Here is an 18,382-nt window from a genome sequence, read left to right as displayed (position 1 = left end):
TTAGAATTAGGAACATTGTTTTTATCCGAAATGCTCTAAAATCGCTCTCAGGGCAATGAAAATTCAAAATTTTCCTGGGGGAGGGCCCCCAGACCCCCACCCAATGCTTCACGCCTACGGCGCTCGCTTCATTGGAGCTTCGCTGCAATAAGAGGTGAGTTCCGGATTTTTAATAAAAATGAAATCACATCCCTGTAATAATGACATCATGCAAGCTGCGCATGTAGCTGAGCACTCGTTCTAATGTGGCAGGCAGGGATGAAAATCCACCGCGGATCTGCGGATTTCGGGTCCATTTGGAGGTCTATTTTTATCATTCTTGGATTGATGTAGATCCGTTAAGAAAATGATAGGGGGGGGGGGTTAGGGACAATTTATGTCGTATTTTAAAGAATTTTCAAAATTTTAAAAAGTTCTGTCGGCCAACTACTGCTCAACAGTTCAGGTCCTGGCCTACATAATCGTGCTTCCAGCCAACTGACCTGACCTGCGACTAATAGATTTTTTTCTTTTTCAATAATCATTCCCAGTAAACACGTCTATATCATTTCCATGTTGATAACATGTTGTTTTTCGACGTCGACATCTAGTATATTAAAGGTTGTATTTGAAAATTGTTTCTACATCACATCACAATGTGGAAACTATGTTAAAGATCAGATGTCGAATCACCATTGAATCCTTGTTAAAACAATGATAAATACAACGTTGTAACCACATAGATTCAGCAAACTTGCAAATAATCGATGAGAATTTAACCAAGAAAGGAATTTCAACAAATCGTGAATAATTATAAAAGCTTTTTTATTCTGTCATTTGTGTCTGCATGATGATACATGACAGACTCATCAACGAATAACCACACTCAAACGTGGATGATAGATAAAATGTTTAAAACCCACTATATACAAATTACTAGTTTAAAAATCAAGAAGTTAATAAGTCAAAGATTTAAAAAGATACGACGTTTCGATCAAACTCTAGAGATCATCATCAGGTGTCAAACCTGACACATGACACCTGACGATGATTTCTAGAGTGTGACCGAAACGTCGTGTCCCTTAAAATCTTTGACTTAATAATTTCGTGATTTTTAAACTACATGTAGTAATTTGTATATAGTGGGTTTTTAACATTTATCATCAACTTAACATTCAACTCAAAAGCTACAAACAATGAAACAATGAATACCTCCAACAACTAAAGGGATTCAGAATCCTTTTAGTTGTTGCAGGTATCATTGTACCTTACTGATGCCTTGTACATGTACCTACATTCATTAAAATGTTTGTGATATGTTATCAGAAAACCTCTTCTCTACGGTATACATTGAGAACCCAAACGATTCATCGAGTTACAATGAGAACCCAAACGATTCATCGAGTTACAATGAAAACCCAAACGATTCATCGAGTTACAATGAGAACCCAAATGATTCATCGAGTTACAATAGGAACCCAAACGATTCATCGAGTTATAATGAGAACCCAAACGATTCATCGAGTTACAATGAGAACCCAAACGATTCATCGAGTTACAATGAGAACCCAAACGATTCATCGAGTTACAATGAGAACCCAAACGATTCATCGAGTTACAATGAGAACCCAAACGATTCATCGAGTTACAATGAGAATCCAAACGATCCATCGAGTTACAATGAGAACCCAAAATAATCTCAGGTTGATCCAAGTTCTAGTGCACTCATACAATCAGCAGTGCTTTCAGAATGGTCACCATGGAGCAATTATGAACTAATAAAACTTAAGCCACTATGTGTTTATCCAGAACTAAATACAATGGTTAAATTATCGTAAAAATTATAAAACATAAAGGGCGATTCTCCAGAAAGATCCCTAGATTTTCAAAAAATGAAATTTGCTTTGGAGCACCCTATATTTCAGCATCATTGGACACTATTAAGTTAGGGGCCTCTATGATATCGCCATAAACAGCACTATTTAAATGCAATTACATGTTGCCCTGAAAAAATATAACAAGTGAACAAAACAAAGCAATACTTAACATTGCTGAAATATTAACAAGGTTGTTACAGATCAGAAATTGGAAAATTCCCTGATACATCCCCAATTTTCCCTGACCCATGGCAAAAAAATTCCCTGATGAAATTAGGCCTATATGATATCTGGTGTTACCTTTATCACCACTATGGCATTTTCAGGAATTTTGCTCGTATAGTACATTCATTCATTTAATTGACAAGACTAAATTTAAAAATTTATCGAAACATCGCAAATAAAGTTATCATCCATTGCATTAATAAATGGAATGGAGCAAACTTATATTCACCTTTGTTTCAGAGTCTAATTGTAAACTTATCAAAGGCGACCAACTATTACTGATAATTGGTTTTTTTGCAATAAAGACGAGTCTTTATACCATAATAACAACTATAATATGACTATGCCAAATATGACTCCCCTGGTTGAGCAAACATCGAAGGGGAATTAAAGACAGGTAACGAAAATATTGCATACTTCATAAACAGCAGTTTTCTTAAATGTTTATTTAGTTTGTAAGAATTATTGGTTTCAGTCGAACACCGATAAACCGGTCTATAATCTCACATCGAGATATCATCACATTATTGCAGGCTGTATCGTGCTAAAAAAGAAATTCAAAATCTAGAATTCCCTGATCTGTAAAAACCCTGAATTAAATAAATATAAAGTCTTTGAAAAAATAAATTGAATCCTTTTCAATTCTTCCAAAAAGGATGTCATTGAAATACAGTAGAACTCACCATATTCAGATAACTACGGATTGCCCTTCTCCGCATTTATAAAAATTTGACGCAATTCTTCATCCAAATTAATTGAATCTGAATTTAAAAATCCGAATTAAGCAAGCTTTACTGTATTTAACTTTATTATCAGAAAACCTGGTTATCTGAATTATAAAATTAATAATTTAGGTTGCCTGATCAGAATCATCTGTGTCACCAGCACGTGTTCTGCCACCACCTCCTCGACGGTCTGGCGCATAGCGGAGATGACTAGCAATAGTTTCATCAACTTTTAATTCAGTCAGTCCATAATTTTGTATGCTGCATTCTATGAAAAAAAACAACAATGTAAGATTGATGTAATCAATAGGAACCTCTCGGGGGAACATATTATCCAAAACCCCTCATGCACTAAATTTAACTCGCTGTCTCTCATTCTCATTCCATTGACCTAGCTTGGCCCTGCAACGTACGCAACTTGAACTAGAACCTGAAAGTAGGGGTCCAGAGACACCATCCCCATTTTAATATTGGTCGGCAATGCTCAATGATCATTTTTTTCAAAAACTTCAATATTTAATGCCGCATTTCCAACAACTTAAAGATCATATGCTAAAAACCAGTATATTCCCAATTATGTAAATTGTAATTCATGTTTTCCCCTATTTTCGCGGAGATTAAATTCGGCCATGACAGCATTTGTAAGCAATCAGAAATCAAATCAAAGAAAATGTCCATCAAAACGTAAAGATTAATCCATTTCATACGCACCGTTGCATACACCATCTAAGATAATCCTGATAATCGGCACCACCGACAGAGTTCAGATGGTCTATCTGAATGACAAATGAAGAAATAATCTAATTAAGAAAATTATGTTTAACCACTGGAAGCATAAAATATGCCATTCCTAACAATTTTTCTATTGTATTTGATTGTAAACCATGACGTAAGAAGTAAGCTGATGGATTTTTACTTAATTAATGCCGACTGTTGAAACTATGATGACATTTTGATAGCATCTTCCATGCCTTTCAATTTATACCAGTAACTGCCTCTGCAACATGCATGAAATCAATATTCTACCTATAAGTATTATCAAAATGTAAGAATTCCTGAATACATACCAACTGGTTTTTATATTTGATATCTTTTAAATTCGACTCCATTTCTTTCAGAGACTCCAAACTACTAACTGGCTCCAGATAAAAACTACTCTTCAAACGATTTAACGCACACGAATTCAGGTCTCTTATATCCTTTAACAGATATAACACCTTTCTCTGAAACGCTAAGAAAAAGAAAAGTCTAGCAGTAAAAGTAGTATTAATTGTCACCAAAATAAAAAAATCGACAATCATTCACTTACTAGCATCAGTTAATGGGAATCTGTCGTCGGAATCAGCAGCCGGGCTCGGAACAGCAACAGGGCTCGTTGAGGGCGATCTAAATGTTGTGCACGAGCTACCAACATGAACAGGGCTCCTAACCTGAAGAGGGCGCTTTGCTGGCGGCGGAAGTTTAAGGGGTTTTGGTAGCTTAAAAAAGCTGATCTTTTCATTAGTAGGAACTGTAAAAAAGAAGTGATTAAGATGCAGCAAATTGAAAAATACAGTAAAAGGTAGTTAGACTAAACCCATCCTATTTTAGCCAGAAATCAGAGTAGTTAGATGGATTGGCATCTTATATAATGATACCGAATTGTTGTACCGACTGCCGCCGTCACTGGATGTATCGCCCTGAAAATTTGCCCAGTGGCAGATCTCGACGTCTTTTAACGCTTGGTCGAGGTTTCCGATGAAAATGTATTCCGGAACTTATGTGGTGGGCCATTTACCCAGTTTTGTTTGTAATTGATCAATCTTTTCATAGATGGTGCATGGGTTGGGTCTGGGCCATTTACCAAATTTTTTAAATTGATCATTCTTTTCATAGTTGGCGCATCGGTTGGGTCTGCTGGCAAGGCCACTGACTTGAGCCACTGTTGTCAGTTACAACTGCAGGTCACAAAACAGTTATTAGATAACTCATAATAGTAAATAAAACCTACTTACTGTAGCCTCGGAGGTACCTCTGAGATACATAGTCCTACATATTTTGTCATTCATATTCCTACTAAAATCTCTGTGCTACGTTTATGGCAATCATTATATATGACTGTTGGTCCCGTGATTTATCACGGGTTATCCACAAGTATTAGATTAGTTTAGTTGCAAAATAAATTCATACATCATAACATTCAAGTATGATGAATATCATTCAGTAAGCTTACCAAAATAGGAATTTTCTTCGGAGTCAGTGTCTGAATTTTTACGTTTCCATGCAGGGAGTTTGAGGAGTTTAGGCTGTGGTTGTGCTGCAATAAATATTTAAATCTTCACTTAAATATAGCCAGAATACTGGTAGTAAAACATCACCAAATACCCATGAATTGTGGAATATATGGTGACATGAAAAAGGTTACATGGCAATCAAGTTTCTCTTTTAAATAGACTTTTATTAATTTCATCATCCCCACCAGTGCTCGACTTGTTGGGCAGTTGCTCAATGAGTTTCGTGATTTCAGTTTTATCAGTTGAAAATAGAAATACATGTTGTGTGTTTTCATTCATTTTTGGTAGATATTCATGGAATTGTTTACTGATCTGGTCACCGCAAACGTTTTACCAATTGAAGTGAAGTATTTGTTGAGTTAGTCACCAATGATATTCGGATTGTATTACAGTTTACCATTTATGTTGAAGCAGTCTGTAATAGTGGTCTTATCATTGCTCTTGCCTACAATTTCTCTTAGGGTCAACCATAACTTGGTATTTTTTGTCAGATCTGGCGAGAGTTAAACCTTTCCTATACATTCGATCACATTTGTTTGATGCCTTAATTATTGATTCAGTGATCCATGGATTTTGCACGGTACGTTCCCAAACTCTTTGGGAGCGACTTGATCGATAAAAGTGCTTATGGTTTTGTTCAGGTAAATATAACTGTCATTTGCATTAAGGTTTGCCAAATGAGTCAAATCAGTAATAGATAACTTTAAGTTGATTCGAGTTATTTTCTCACTGTTTAAATGGCGGGTTCTAGCTGCATTTACTATAAGGTAAAGATTGAGTTTGCGCATGTAAGGAAATAAACACAGCAAGTGGTCGGAAATATGATTGGTTAGAATACATCTGTCACAAGTTTCACAAAGATTCAAACTTATACCCCGGTAAATAAATTATCAATGAGAGCCGCGCTTTGATTTGTAATTACCGATGGTTTCAAGATTGTTGCAGGTGTTAGGTTATTGTCGAGGTTGATACAAAATGTATAGAGAAACCAGACCATGTTTACGTATAATATTATTGCCTGGGATATTATATAGGTCTATGTTTCGGTCATTTATAAATGTCTCACACAACATGATTATATGTAGTTCAATTTTTTTTGTAAAAAACTTTTTAATATTGACTTTAAGTAGATCGATTTTGGCTACGAGGCTATGAATGTAAAGTTGTAATATAATAAATCGATTGGTTTACTAACAAAACATTTTCCCAGATTATTCGGCTGGATATAGGTCAAAGTCAAAAGTTGAAAAATCTTTGTCATTTAGATCATTTAAACTAGGTTGATGGTCTACACAGTTGTTAGATTGAGATTGCCTTTAATTAAATTTGAATACGCAGACAACTTACGCTAAAAAGGATGAAGAAAATCACAAAAGCTATTCAAAGCTTTAAGGGATTTTAATTATTTTAAGGAATTAATTATGCATACGCCAGGTATTATCTTGAAGAAAAAAACATTTGTATCAATATGCAGATGAATTTTAAACAATTCTAATTCGCATTAAAAACACCACACAGGTCGACCAATATTGTGTGGTGTATAGTTGAATTCGAACGCAGCGTTAGCTGCGACTTACTTGTTACGATCCTGCCTCTGCGTCGGATTCGTCTTGTTGACCTCTGTGTCTCTTTTGCGCTACTGCTTGACGCTAAGGTTTATGATGAGACGGGTACGTAGCAGGGTGGTCGGTTCTGTGCGCTTTCTCATATGGCGTGGTTTAAACTGAATTGCCATTAGAATGATACTACGAGGGAACATGGACTGTCGCTTTTGTCCGGCGAATAAATATCGCTCACACGTACATATTGTTCATGTCGAACTGATCTACTGTAGTTTGAGAATAGTTAGAAAATTCATTAGAACGTCGAAGTAACTTCAAATTGTAACTCCGTTCTCGTAAAACATTAGACACAGCTGAAAATGACTCAAAATAATGTTTCAATTATTCCCTACAAGATAGTGTCGCCGGGTTTTCTTTAATTGGCCCAAAAAGTTATTCTATCGTATTTTTTCGTTAGTTTTGTGGTAAATGAGAGGGGGTTAAGCAATCACGTAGTGATATGTCCGTATTGACATTGGCAGTAAAGAATGGGGAATGGCCTCTTTTGAATAGAAAAACGTAAATCTATGTAACCCCGGTATATAAATATCATAGTCTATAAATATCACTGTTATTCCTCTTATTAGAAGCAATGAGATTAATTGGGATTAATTCTTAGTGGCAGAATACATATATCTACGGCAGTAGAACGGTTTGCCTACTCTTGACTGCAACCCCGTATAGGTAAGTTATGTGATCGCGCAGGAATGCCTTTACTAAAATTGAAAAAATTGAAACCATGATGACACGAAACATCAAACGGTAAACTACAACCCAACCCTGATACGACATCACCAATAAACATTATTTTATTCAAATTTACCAGAATTGTTAATTGGAGGAAAATATCATTGTAAAGTATGCTGAGAATAACCATGTTGTATCATCAATCAGCTGACTGACAGTTTATTGTAAAATTCCATCGGTTCGGCTAGATTCTAAGATAAGTTTTTACTTAAAGATGCCTTGCCCGCTGACTGCGCACTCATGAGGTGGTAGCAGCCCCTGCTGCACTCGGCAGATAGATTCACTTTGTAATGCGCTTCGGGAAAAATAACTCTTTATTATCTTTTCCATGCGTTGAACACCACAACAATGATCAAATTTACACATTATTTGTCTTAAATTGCAATATCGCGATGGTTATTTGCCGCTACTGTATATTTTTGGAATTGAATCGAGCGGCCTTGGTTGCTCAGTGAGATAAGGCGTGATGCTGTTGCATCCACTATCAGTGCTGAATGACTTATTTTTAAAGAAAACGGCTGGACCACCTCCTTTGTCTTGTCTACTAGAAAATACTGAATTGTAAGGTATTCTGTATAGAGAGCTATTATCATGACAGGCTGAAGTCCATGTTTCAGTAAATGCAAAAAATCAAAATCCCAGTTCAAAGGTATGTAGCCCAAAAGTTATCAAATTTTTTATTCATACTCCAAATATATAGAAGATATACTCCGGAGATTGTTTCGTTTAACGAAATTTCCAAATAAGTTGTTATATTGTTTTTATAGGGTTGCGTTCTCAGCCCTCTCCTTTTCAACTTCTTATACTTACCCTCTGCCCTCTCCAACTGTGATCCTGTCTCTCTTGCCGATACTGAACTCAAATGCTTATTAGCCCACTTGGGACTTTAGTCCCAGCGGGCTTTTGCGTTCACTTTTCGTCCGTCGTCTGTCCGTCTGTCCTTAGACGGAATCCAGTTATTTTGGGAAGTTTTGAAGATGCTTCAAGGTAATGTCTTGATATTTGGCAAAAACTGGCCTTGTCAGAATCAAGATGGCCGACTGGCAGCCATTGTTGTTCGCCAAAATCAGCAGTTTTTACACGTTTTTGAACTTTTTGAGGGAAATTTTGAAGATGCCTTGATCAATTATCTAGATCGTTCGTATATACTTGAAATATAAATATATATATATAAAAATTGGGTTGATCAGACTCAAGATGGTCGTCCTATGACCTTTTAAGTGCCCAAAAATGTTATTTTTGGCCAAAATTCTGAGTCCTGTAGCTTCCTACTGGACGTATCGGCCCCACTCCGCGCGGTGGCGCCACCCTGCGGGATTTACGCATAGCAGCAGAACACAAACACGGCCACTCTCTCAATTTTCAACGATAGAAATCGTGTGTGCATTTTAATTATTTCGGCTGTTAGGGTTTTAAGGCACAATATAAGTTGATGATGTGATATGGCGAACAATAATGAGGGGTGGTAGGTAGTCATGCAATTCAAGTCATCATTTATTACACGTTACTTCCGTGTTGTTGAAAATCTCGCGAGTCCTGGACTAAACCCCAATGAACAATGTGATCTGTGTGCTGGCCACAAATGCACACAGATCACACTACACTACCCATTACACACTCCAGTACCCACAGCTTTCATATATCCATCCAAATATTAAGTGGCTTTCTTCCTGGTTTGCCATTTCTCATTGCAATTGCTGATGGGTATTCTTTGGAAAGGATTGTTTTATACCTGAGACAGGTATTTTTGATTAGCCAATTATGATGCAATTGGCGGCCGTCTTGGTGTCATTAGTACTCATTCGTAGGTGGGAAAAAGTTTTTCGACAATATATTGATACCTTAAAGCATATATATTAAAGCATATTTTTTTACAACAATGAATTAGAAAGTTGTAGCTTATAACGTGTTCTATGATTGTGGTGAGTTTCAAGTTCATTGGTTTTTGTATATGGCCACCAGGCGGCGTTGAATAATACAATATCTTAGTATTTCTATATTATATTTGTACCAATTCATATTTTGTTACCACAATCAATTAGTTATTCTATATGGTCACCAGGGGGCGATGAATAGTATAATAACCTAGTATTTCCTTATTATATTGGTACCTAGGCATATTTTGTTACCATGATCAATTGCAAAGTTGGAGTTCATGACATGTTCTATGATTGTGGGGAGTTACATGGTTATTGGGTTTTGAATATGGTCACCAGGGAGCGTTGAATAGTAGAATAACTTAGTATTTCCATATTAAATTGGTAACGTAGCATATTTTGCTATCACAATGAATTAAAAAATCATAGCTGCTGACATATTCTATATTTTGTTGTGAGTTTCAAGGTCATTGGTTTTTGTACATTGTCACCAGGGGGCGTTGAATAATGAAAGTGTTAGATTGTTGAGCATTTGAAACCACTTCCTAGTTATACGCTGACGATTTAGTCATCATCTCAAAATCAGCTTCTGGCCTCAAACTGGCTATCTCTAAACTCAGTTCCTACTGCCAGCTGTGGGGACTCACTGTTAACGTCAACAAGACTAAGATTATCATTTTCGCCAAAAACGGCCACCTTCTCCAAAAAGATAAATTTTTCTTCAATGATAAACCCATCGAAATTGTAAGGTCTTATTGCTATCTCAGAATTGTTTTTAGTATTGCTGGTCAATTCAAAAATGCCTGTTCCAGATTAGTTGACCTAGCCAATAGTGCCCTTTTTAGTCTTAAATCTCTCGACACCCGTGACAACATCTCCCGTTTCCTTGACCTTCCCATCTTCTCCTACGGTTCCGAAGTTTGGGGATCCTTTTTCTTTTCTAAAATTGATCCTATCAACTTGTTTGATTGTTGTCACACCGTACCTGCTGAAAATATCCTCCTTAAATATGCTAACTTTCTTCTTGGTGTTAACCGAAGAACCTCCAATGCTGCTACTCGCGGCGAACTTGGTTTGTTTCCTATTGTCTACACCATTATCCCTTCTATTATCAAATATTGGTTTCGTCTCTGTAATCTCAATGTCTCTTCTTTATCATAAAAAAACTGGTCATCTGGTGTCCAGTCTATCTTAAACCTTTTCCAATATTCTAAAGTCTGGTATAATCAAGGTTTTGGCAAACCTTCTGTAATCCAAGCAATTAAACTTCGATTTAAGCATCTATTAGACTAAATGGCTTGATTTCATTAATGACCCGTCAAACTCTAAATTAAAGACATACAAAACTTTCAAGAAAAGATTTCATCTATAAAATTGCTTATTATCTCTCTCATTTGAGAAAAGGCGTCAGCTTTCCAAATTAAGACTCTACAAGCAGACACTCAATATTGAAACTGGTCGCCACTGTCGCCCCATCACCCCCATTTCTGAAAGGACTTGCCCCCTCTGCAATTCAAACTTAATTGAAGACGAAAAATACTTCCTCCTCTCATGTTCACTCTTTCTGTTACAAGCAATAAATTTCTCGGCCACATCTCTGAAAAATTTCCATCCTTAATGTCCCGTGACTCCGATAGCAAATTTCTACTTATTATTTCATGTTTTGACAATGATTTCAAACTATATGTGTCCACTTAATATTCTCTAGTTTGCTGTCCTGTACTTTATTACTGTAAACCAATGATATGCTTTGTAATTATATTAAGCTGTGGTAATGTTATTTTGAATTGAATTGAATTAAATTGAATTGAATTGATACGTACAATTTCTGTTAGAGAATAGCTCTTCTTGCATAGCCATGAGGTATTAAACAGCTAACAATACATACAGGAATTAACCATTGGAACAACGTACCATGTCACAATAGAGTTATATGTACATGTCAGCATATTATAGAGTGAAGCATAGATGTTTGAATCTAAGTATTTGAAAATATGAAATACGAAAAATATCAAGAAATTATCCATAAAGCATAATGAAAAATAAGTTGCAAAGAAAAAGCTCACTACACTACAGTTGTATCAATCCAATAATAGCAGTGCAAAAAAATAATACCTGATATTATTTGCCGATACTTATATTTTAGTATATTTTTACTAAGTGCTTAGAATTCTCATTTGTTTGATTTCCAGCTCTGGAGCAGAATTGGCCGGGTTCAACATTTTACGTGTCATTAATGAGCCATCTGCAGCACTTCTTGCATATGATATTGGTCAAACAGATATTCATGAATTCGGGTAAGTGTCAATTACAACTATCACAATTAATATTCTGTTGTTAGCATAACTGCCTGAGGCTGGAACTTTGCACATTTCACCAAAAACTATTGAATGATTTCTGTATTTATGGTGCCAGTCTATGGTATTCATCTTTTTCCAGACCAGTTACCATAACTTAATTGAGCGTAAAACTTAAAAGGAAGGTCCCATTGGGCACTACTATTATAACCATCTTGATGATAAATTCACGAATGACAGAATAACCTCTGACTAAACACCGTAGCATCCTAAAACTTGTTCAGGTTTCCTGCAAAATTGGTCATATGTGTGGAATTGGAATTAGAAATATTGTGCAGTCAAATGATTAAATGTTATGGTTTTTACACATGTTTTTTGGTTTTTGTTGTTTCTGAACCTAATCTGGATAGAAATTACTTCTGCTATTGTCACAATTATAATTTTACAGTTTTGTCATATTGGTTTCTATCGATGAGATGTGTTAAGTATTTACAAATATTTTCATTTCATTTGATGTTTAAGAGAGATATAGTGATATAGATTTTGATGTTGTTTCTCTTAGATATTTTGTATATCTTTTAATACATAGTTCAAAATGAAACATTCAAGTTTTATATCGGCCGAATATAGGTGTGTATAGAAAATAATGAAAATGACTAACAACCTGATTCGACCTTAGTGCATTATCCGTACAGCAAATCCTAACTACGGCGATATCATGGCAACTCAGTGCATAGTCCACAGCATATGGTGCATTGATAACCTAATCACTTCCACAGTTTTCTTCATTGTAAAAAAATTCTCAGGTGCGGTATGTACACGAGCACTTATCAGGGGTCCGGGACCCACCCACATTCAATCAACTTTAGCGTGGACGCGCACAGAACAGGCAGTGAGTACACGCGTGTGAGATTGTCTAGAGCTATTTCATTTCACCTCTGAACTACAGATGGCGCCTGTGGCTGGTAGTTGGCACCGTTAGTCGGCTAAGCACATTGTCAAACAAAGAAAAAATTTGATAAAATTCCAGATTCCTGTTTATTGCAAGGACTATTTTAATGAATAGTTTAATTATAGATTTTAGGTCTAAGCGTAGCTTAGACTCATTAATATGACTCGAAACGTAAGAGTAACCTTTTGAACATCTCCGTGATAACAACTGCGATTTGAACGCTGAAATTTCAGATTTTTGATTGATGCCCTCATTTTCGTGGGCTGGGGCATGGGAAATTTTGTATTGCACGTATCACTGAATGAGTCACTAGCACTAGTGGCGCCACGTAACGTGTACTATCGGAGATGTCTAAAACTAAAGAGACAATAAATATTAATTAAATTTGTCAGTGTTATGGATAATCTATTAAAATATAAATCTATTTCAACGTATTTGAAATTTTTATGCTCATTTTTTGCAAGCCACTGGTTATATTGATGAAAAAACTTTACTTTTGATGTGCAGACGATTGCTGCGCTGTACTGATTTGCATAATTGAACACCGATCAAACAAACCAGATTTCTTAAGCATATAAACATAAAACGTATGGCTTCAAAAACGCCTTTAGCGCTGCAGGCTTTGCGGTTTTTGACCGCGTCTGCTCTCCGGATGTTCATCCGGCGACCAGGGACGGCTGGCTGATTGGACCTCAAATTTGATGCTGTGAGGTGGACAAACTTGAGACGCTTGCCTATACGGCAGTGTGTCATGAACACAACAACGGGGTGGATATTGTGACAAATTCGATACGAGAAATGAAAAGAACTTTTGCACTTGGTAAATCACAAAGTTGAAGAACTGTTGAAGAGTTACCCGATTGTAAGTCAAGCCGGACACTAAATGTTTTTCTGATGAAAACATGAAGGACTAAAAGAATTTTTTTGAATTTAATGAATTTTGCAGAAATGGGGATTGAGAATCCGTGCTCAAAGTCATTTTAAAATGTCTTGGCTATGCAAAGTACTTTACCCGATGCTCAGACTTCACAAGGCCCGTGGGCGTATAGTTTGATAATAGTTTAAATCAGTGTTTAACCCTTATTGCCCATGTTGGACTTTAGTCAAATCCAATTGTTGTCAGTTTAATTTCCATGTTCGACTAATGTCGAATCATGACCACCCGCTACATTGCCTCGAGATTCTCTGGCATGCGGCGCCGGATCCGCGTTTTAGACAGTGCCTAGTATAGACGGCGTCCCAGTCGATTAGCCGCCGTAAAAATTTTACGAAGTTGCAATTCAAAGTTTTGGAGTATTTTTACGTGAAAAATCATAATGTTAGCCAGGTATTAGATGAAATTTTCGAAGATGATGACTCTGGAGATGACGATTTGCCGTCTGATTCTGAATATAGCGACGAACATGATGAATCCCAGTCAAATGTTTCTGATAATGACGACAATTATGCATCAGATGAGGACAATCCACTGCCTCCCCCGTCTCCCCCACCTGCCCCTGCCCCTGATTCTGGTAGTGATCATGACAGTGACAATCAATCTGATAATCAAGATGATCGTGGCAGGCCTAGAGGTAGAATTATTCCCCCTAATAGACAGAGAAGCAGATCCAGATCTCCTGTTAGGGTTCCTGCTAGGCCTAGAGGCAGGGGAAAGGCTGCTCCAGCTAGAGGAAGAGGAAGAGGCAGGGGTCGAGGCAGGGGTCGCGGCCATGCAGTTCCAAATGCGCCATTGCTAGATAACTGGCAGGACCACGACGGGACTATGCCAGATTGGTTGCAGAATTTGAATACACCAAATCAAGGAAAGCCTGTAGTTGATACTACAGGGTACACTAAAAAGGATTTTTTTAACCTAACATTATTGCCACATATAGTTGACAAATTAGTAACAGAAACAAATCGTTACTTCAACCAGTATGCCGCTGGACAAAATGCAAAAGCATCTGTGGTGAATTCATGGCAGCCCGTTACTCATCAGGAAATGAATACTTTTTTAGCAATTATTATAGTTGCAGCAACATGCAGAAAAGATCCTTTCAAACATGTGGAGTACCAACTGGATGATAGAAATGCCTGGTATAAGGTCGGTTATATCAAGAAATAGGTTTCAGGATATATTGAGGTTTCTACACACTGTGGACAATACACAGGCTGTACCACAAGGTCAGCCTGGATATGATAGGTGTTTTAAAATCAAATCTTTTAGTCAAGATTTAGCTACCGCTTGGCAGCAAGCGTATAATCTCGAGAAAAACATATCAATAGATGAATGTATGGTGGCCTTCAAGGGACGTATTCATTTTATGCTATATATGCCCAAAAAACCCAAGAAATGGGGAATGAAAGCTTGGGTGCTTGCAGTCAGTGGAACTGGATATGTATATGACTGGAAGCTATATTCTGGGAAAGATGGTGACCTTGTAGAGAAAGACTTGAGTTCGAAAGTGGTCAAAAATCTTCTGGACGGACTTCAACATGGTCATGTACTGTACACGGACAACTTTTATTCAAATGTAGCATTATGTGAGGATCTAAAAACAATGGGGATAGGTGCATGTGGAACGGTCCAACAGAAAGATTCAACAGAAAGACTACTGAGCGAATTCTTCGCGAAATTTCCCCTATCTATAAATATAATGAAAAGGTTTTAGCCATCGGATGGATGGACAAACGCCCAGTTTGTCTGCTTTCAACTATTCATTCATCAGATACTGTAAGAAATCTATTCGTGACAGACGCCAACAAAATGGATATAGATAAGTTGATAAACCCACCGCGGTAAAGGATTACAACTTTTTTATGGGAGGAAGGAGTTGATCGATCAGATCAAATGAATTCGTATTTCAGTGTTACTCAACGTACGGTCAAGTGGTGGAAAAAGGTATTATTTCACCTCATTGTCACTACGATTACAAATGCTTATCTGCTGTATAAGTCAGTGACAACTAACCCCAGTGAACATCATGACTTTTTGTTGGATTTAGCGAAAGAACTTTGGAGGGATACTCGAGGACCCGTCCGACAGTTGTCCCAGCAGGTGATAATGAGATGCGTCTGACTGAAAGACATTTCCTCGAAAAAGTTGACCAGAAACCTAACTGCGCTGTATGTACAAAGAGAGATCCAGTGAACCCAAGAAATTACCTTAGACAAAAACAAACAGTATACAGGTGCAAAAATTGTGTTCCTAAAGTTGGACTATGCGCTGTGCCGTGTTTGAAATTTTTCATACGCAGAAGCACTATGTACGGTACTATGAACGCCATTTCCTCCAAAAAGAAAAGTAATGATATTAATATTTCTCTATTTTTATTGTCATATATGTAATTAAGATCACATTTTGTAGTGCAGTTAGCATTTATTTCTGATTTTACAGACATTATAAACTTTTCCCACAAAATTCGGCAGATTTCATACATTTTTATACAAAAAACTTCAAATTTTACCAAATTTTCTTTTGTCAAATCTAAAAACATCATATACCATAAGAATCTGCAGAATGTGCTCTAGAAAGTTTTTACAGCTAAAGGCTAGGAGCAAAAGTTTTGGCACTAGAGGAATTTGAAGTTAGAAATTTTAAGTTACTAATTTTGGTTTATTGTTGCAATGTACAGCCGGGATCCCTGGTAACCAGTGTCAACTGGTACAACTGGGTGCGAAAGGGTTAATGACCAATTGACATGAAAATGTTGTTTTATCCCCACAACAGCAATTATACCTAAATGATAGGTATGTACTCGAGGAAGTGCCTCAGTCATTTACAAAAACGTGACCTGTATTTCAAAAAAGTTTCCAATATAAAAACATCAAAACCGGAGATAAAACTTCAAATTAAAACTGGAAAGCTTAAGATTAACTTAACAGTATTTGATTTAATTTTCATTAACATTAATTTACAAGATAACTAGAGTTTTGCCACCTTTGCCTTGTCTTTAAAGGCCGAGGAGCAGTATAAAAGCCCGATCAATGTCAAAGATGGCAGTACCCATGAAGCAATAGTGCAGTGGAGAGCTCCAACGGTTGAAACTGGAAATCTCCTATTTTCTCTGTCAGTTATCCGATTTGGACCCTCCTTTTTGTCAGACATATGTATTAATGTGTAATATATTCATTTCTGCAGTCAAAAATGTGTTTTAGGCCCTCCTCTACGAGAAATTAAGCTTTTTAGTTGGTATTTCCTTCAAAATTTGAATCTTTGAATGACATAGAGGGAGGAGTTATCCAGTGAATTAGTGTAGCTCACAGAGCACATTAACAGTAATTTGATACCTATAGTCATCAGTATACATAAACAAAACATAGCCTCATTCATAGTACCAAAATTTGGCAACATCAAAACTTTTTCTATGGTTAATGGATCAGTCTGAAATTTCGTACACTTGTTCAGCTATCTACCATCAATGTTGTGTCCAAATTTCATCGAAATCGGATAAAAATTGATGATTTTCAAAAAATTTGAAATGTCTCTAAAATTTTTAATCTTGGCCCTATCTCTACAAAAAAGATCGCTAGCATCAGATTTTCATTCCCACTATGACTAGATTATTTAAAATTAGTTTAGAACTTGATATGAAAACTTTTATGAATTTGTCAAATTTTACTGTGTGTGACCTGCTTTTCTGTTGTGAGCCAACCTCGCTCACTCTAAACATTTTAAACAAGATACTGTAAAAGTGGGACGACTGATCTCAAGTGTTTGCCACCCGGTTAACTAGCATCCATACTCCTCGGCCTTTAAGAGGTTTTTTCAGACATTGGTTATTTTGACGGGTTAGTTTGAAGACTGCGGCTGAATGTGAAGTCTCGCGGTAATTAATTTGTTTATTTATACTTGAATTGATAATTCAAGTGACGCGCAGTCTGCGGTGAATTTTGGGATGACGACTCAAAAAAACATGTCGCCTCATTGAATGGGGCCCAATTTTCGATGTTTACAGCCCGATAGTGCTTTTATAACGTCGATTCATCGAAATACCGACGGAGCATTTGTAGATCGAAGAGAGCTAAACGATACTATACGAATTGTATTGGAAACAGCGGTAATGTAAAAAGCCTTTGTTCTTTCGACGAAAATAGTGTGGTAAAGGGAAAAAAAGAATAAATCACATGAATATCAATAGGGTTTTCTGTGGAGAAACCGAAAACCCTGATTAATATGTAGATTGCCGTTAAACGTTTGGATTGCAATGTTTATCACCTGAAACTCAGGGATTATTATCAGAATGTGACTGCCTTGTGAGCTAACTTATTTTGACAGCTGAGCTACCACTAGCGCCTTCTATTCACTATAAATTGAAGCTTTTGCCAAATTTTACTACAAGTGCTGCCAGAAATCATTGGAATTGTCAGTCTAGGTCTCTGTTGAATTCTAATAGCCTATTTTTTTTTCTTTTGTTCAAGTCTCTGATTCAACAGGCATTATAAATAATATATGTTGATAAGATAATTTTTTTTTTGGAGGGGGGTTAAAACTGGAGAACTAGGTACGGGATATAATACCACCTAGTACTAGAGGAGAGGCCTAGCAGTTTCACACATTTCTTCAGCGTCAACATTTTCTCTGATAAGAGGAATTCACAGGTGATCTATAATTAACATATTTGTAAAACCTCTCGAATGAATATGGTAGATGGAACAAAATACACGTCTCTTGTTGTTAAAGTTCTTTTTTGGTGTTGCTGATTATTTTGTGACTAAAATAATGAATGATGATAAACTCTCATCAACTTTTGAGGTGAGGGTAAACTGATACATTACTTCCATTAGCTACCCTTGATCAGTGATATTGAAAATAATTTTTTTAAATGAATTTTTTCCGTACCTACCTAC

At 36.6% G+C, this 18,382-nt stretch overlaps 1 protein-coding gene across 5 annotated transcripts in view; it reads left to right on the top strand.

The window, feature by feature from the left end:
• Positions 1-18,382, top strand: part of LOC141901467 (heat shock 70 kDa protein 14-like) — a 155,791-nt gene that overhangs the window by 71,969 nt on the left and 65,440 nt on the right. For all 5 annotated transcript variants that reach the window (XM_074788714.1, XM_074788715.1, XM_074788713.1 and 2 more), the window contains one exon: positions 11,497-11,601. In XM_074788714.1, coding sequence (XP_074644815.1) covers positions 11,497-11,601 — 105 coding nt within the window. The remainder of the gene's footprint in view (positions 1-11,496; positions 11,602-18,382) is intronic.

The sequence above is a fragment of the Tubulanus polymorphus genome, chromosome 3, assembly GCF_964204645.1.
Source record: "Tubulanus polymorphus chromosome 3, tnTubPoly1.2, whole genome shotgun sequence".
NCBI lineage: Eukaryota > Metazoa > Nemertea > Palaeonemertea > Tubulaniformes > Tubulanidae > Tubulanus > Tubulanus polymorphus.
The sequence above is the reverse complement of the archived record's forward strand: the minus strand, read 5'-3'. Positions and strand labels throughout refer to the sequence as shown.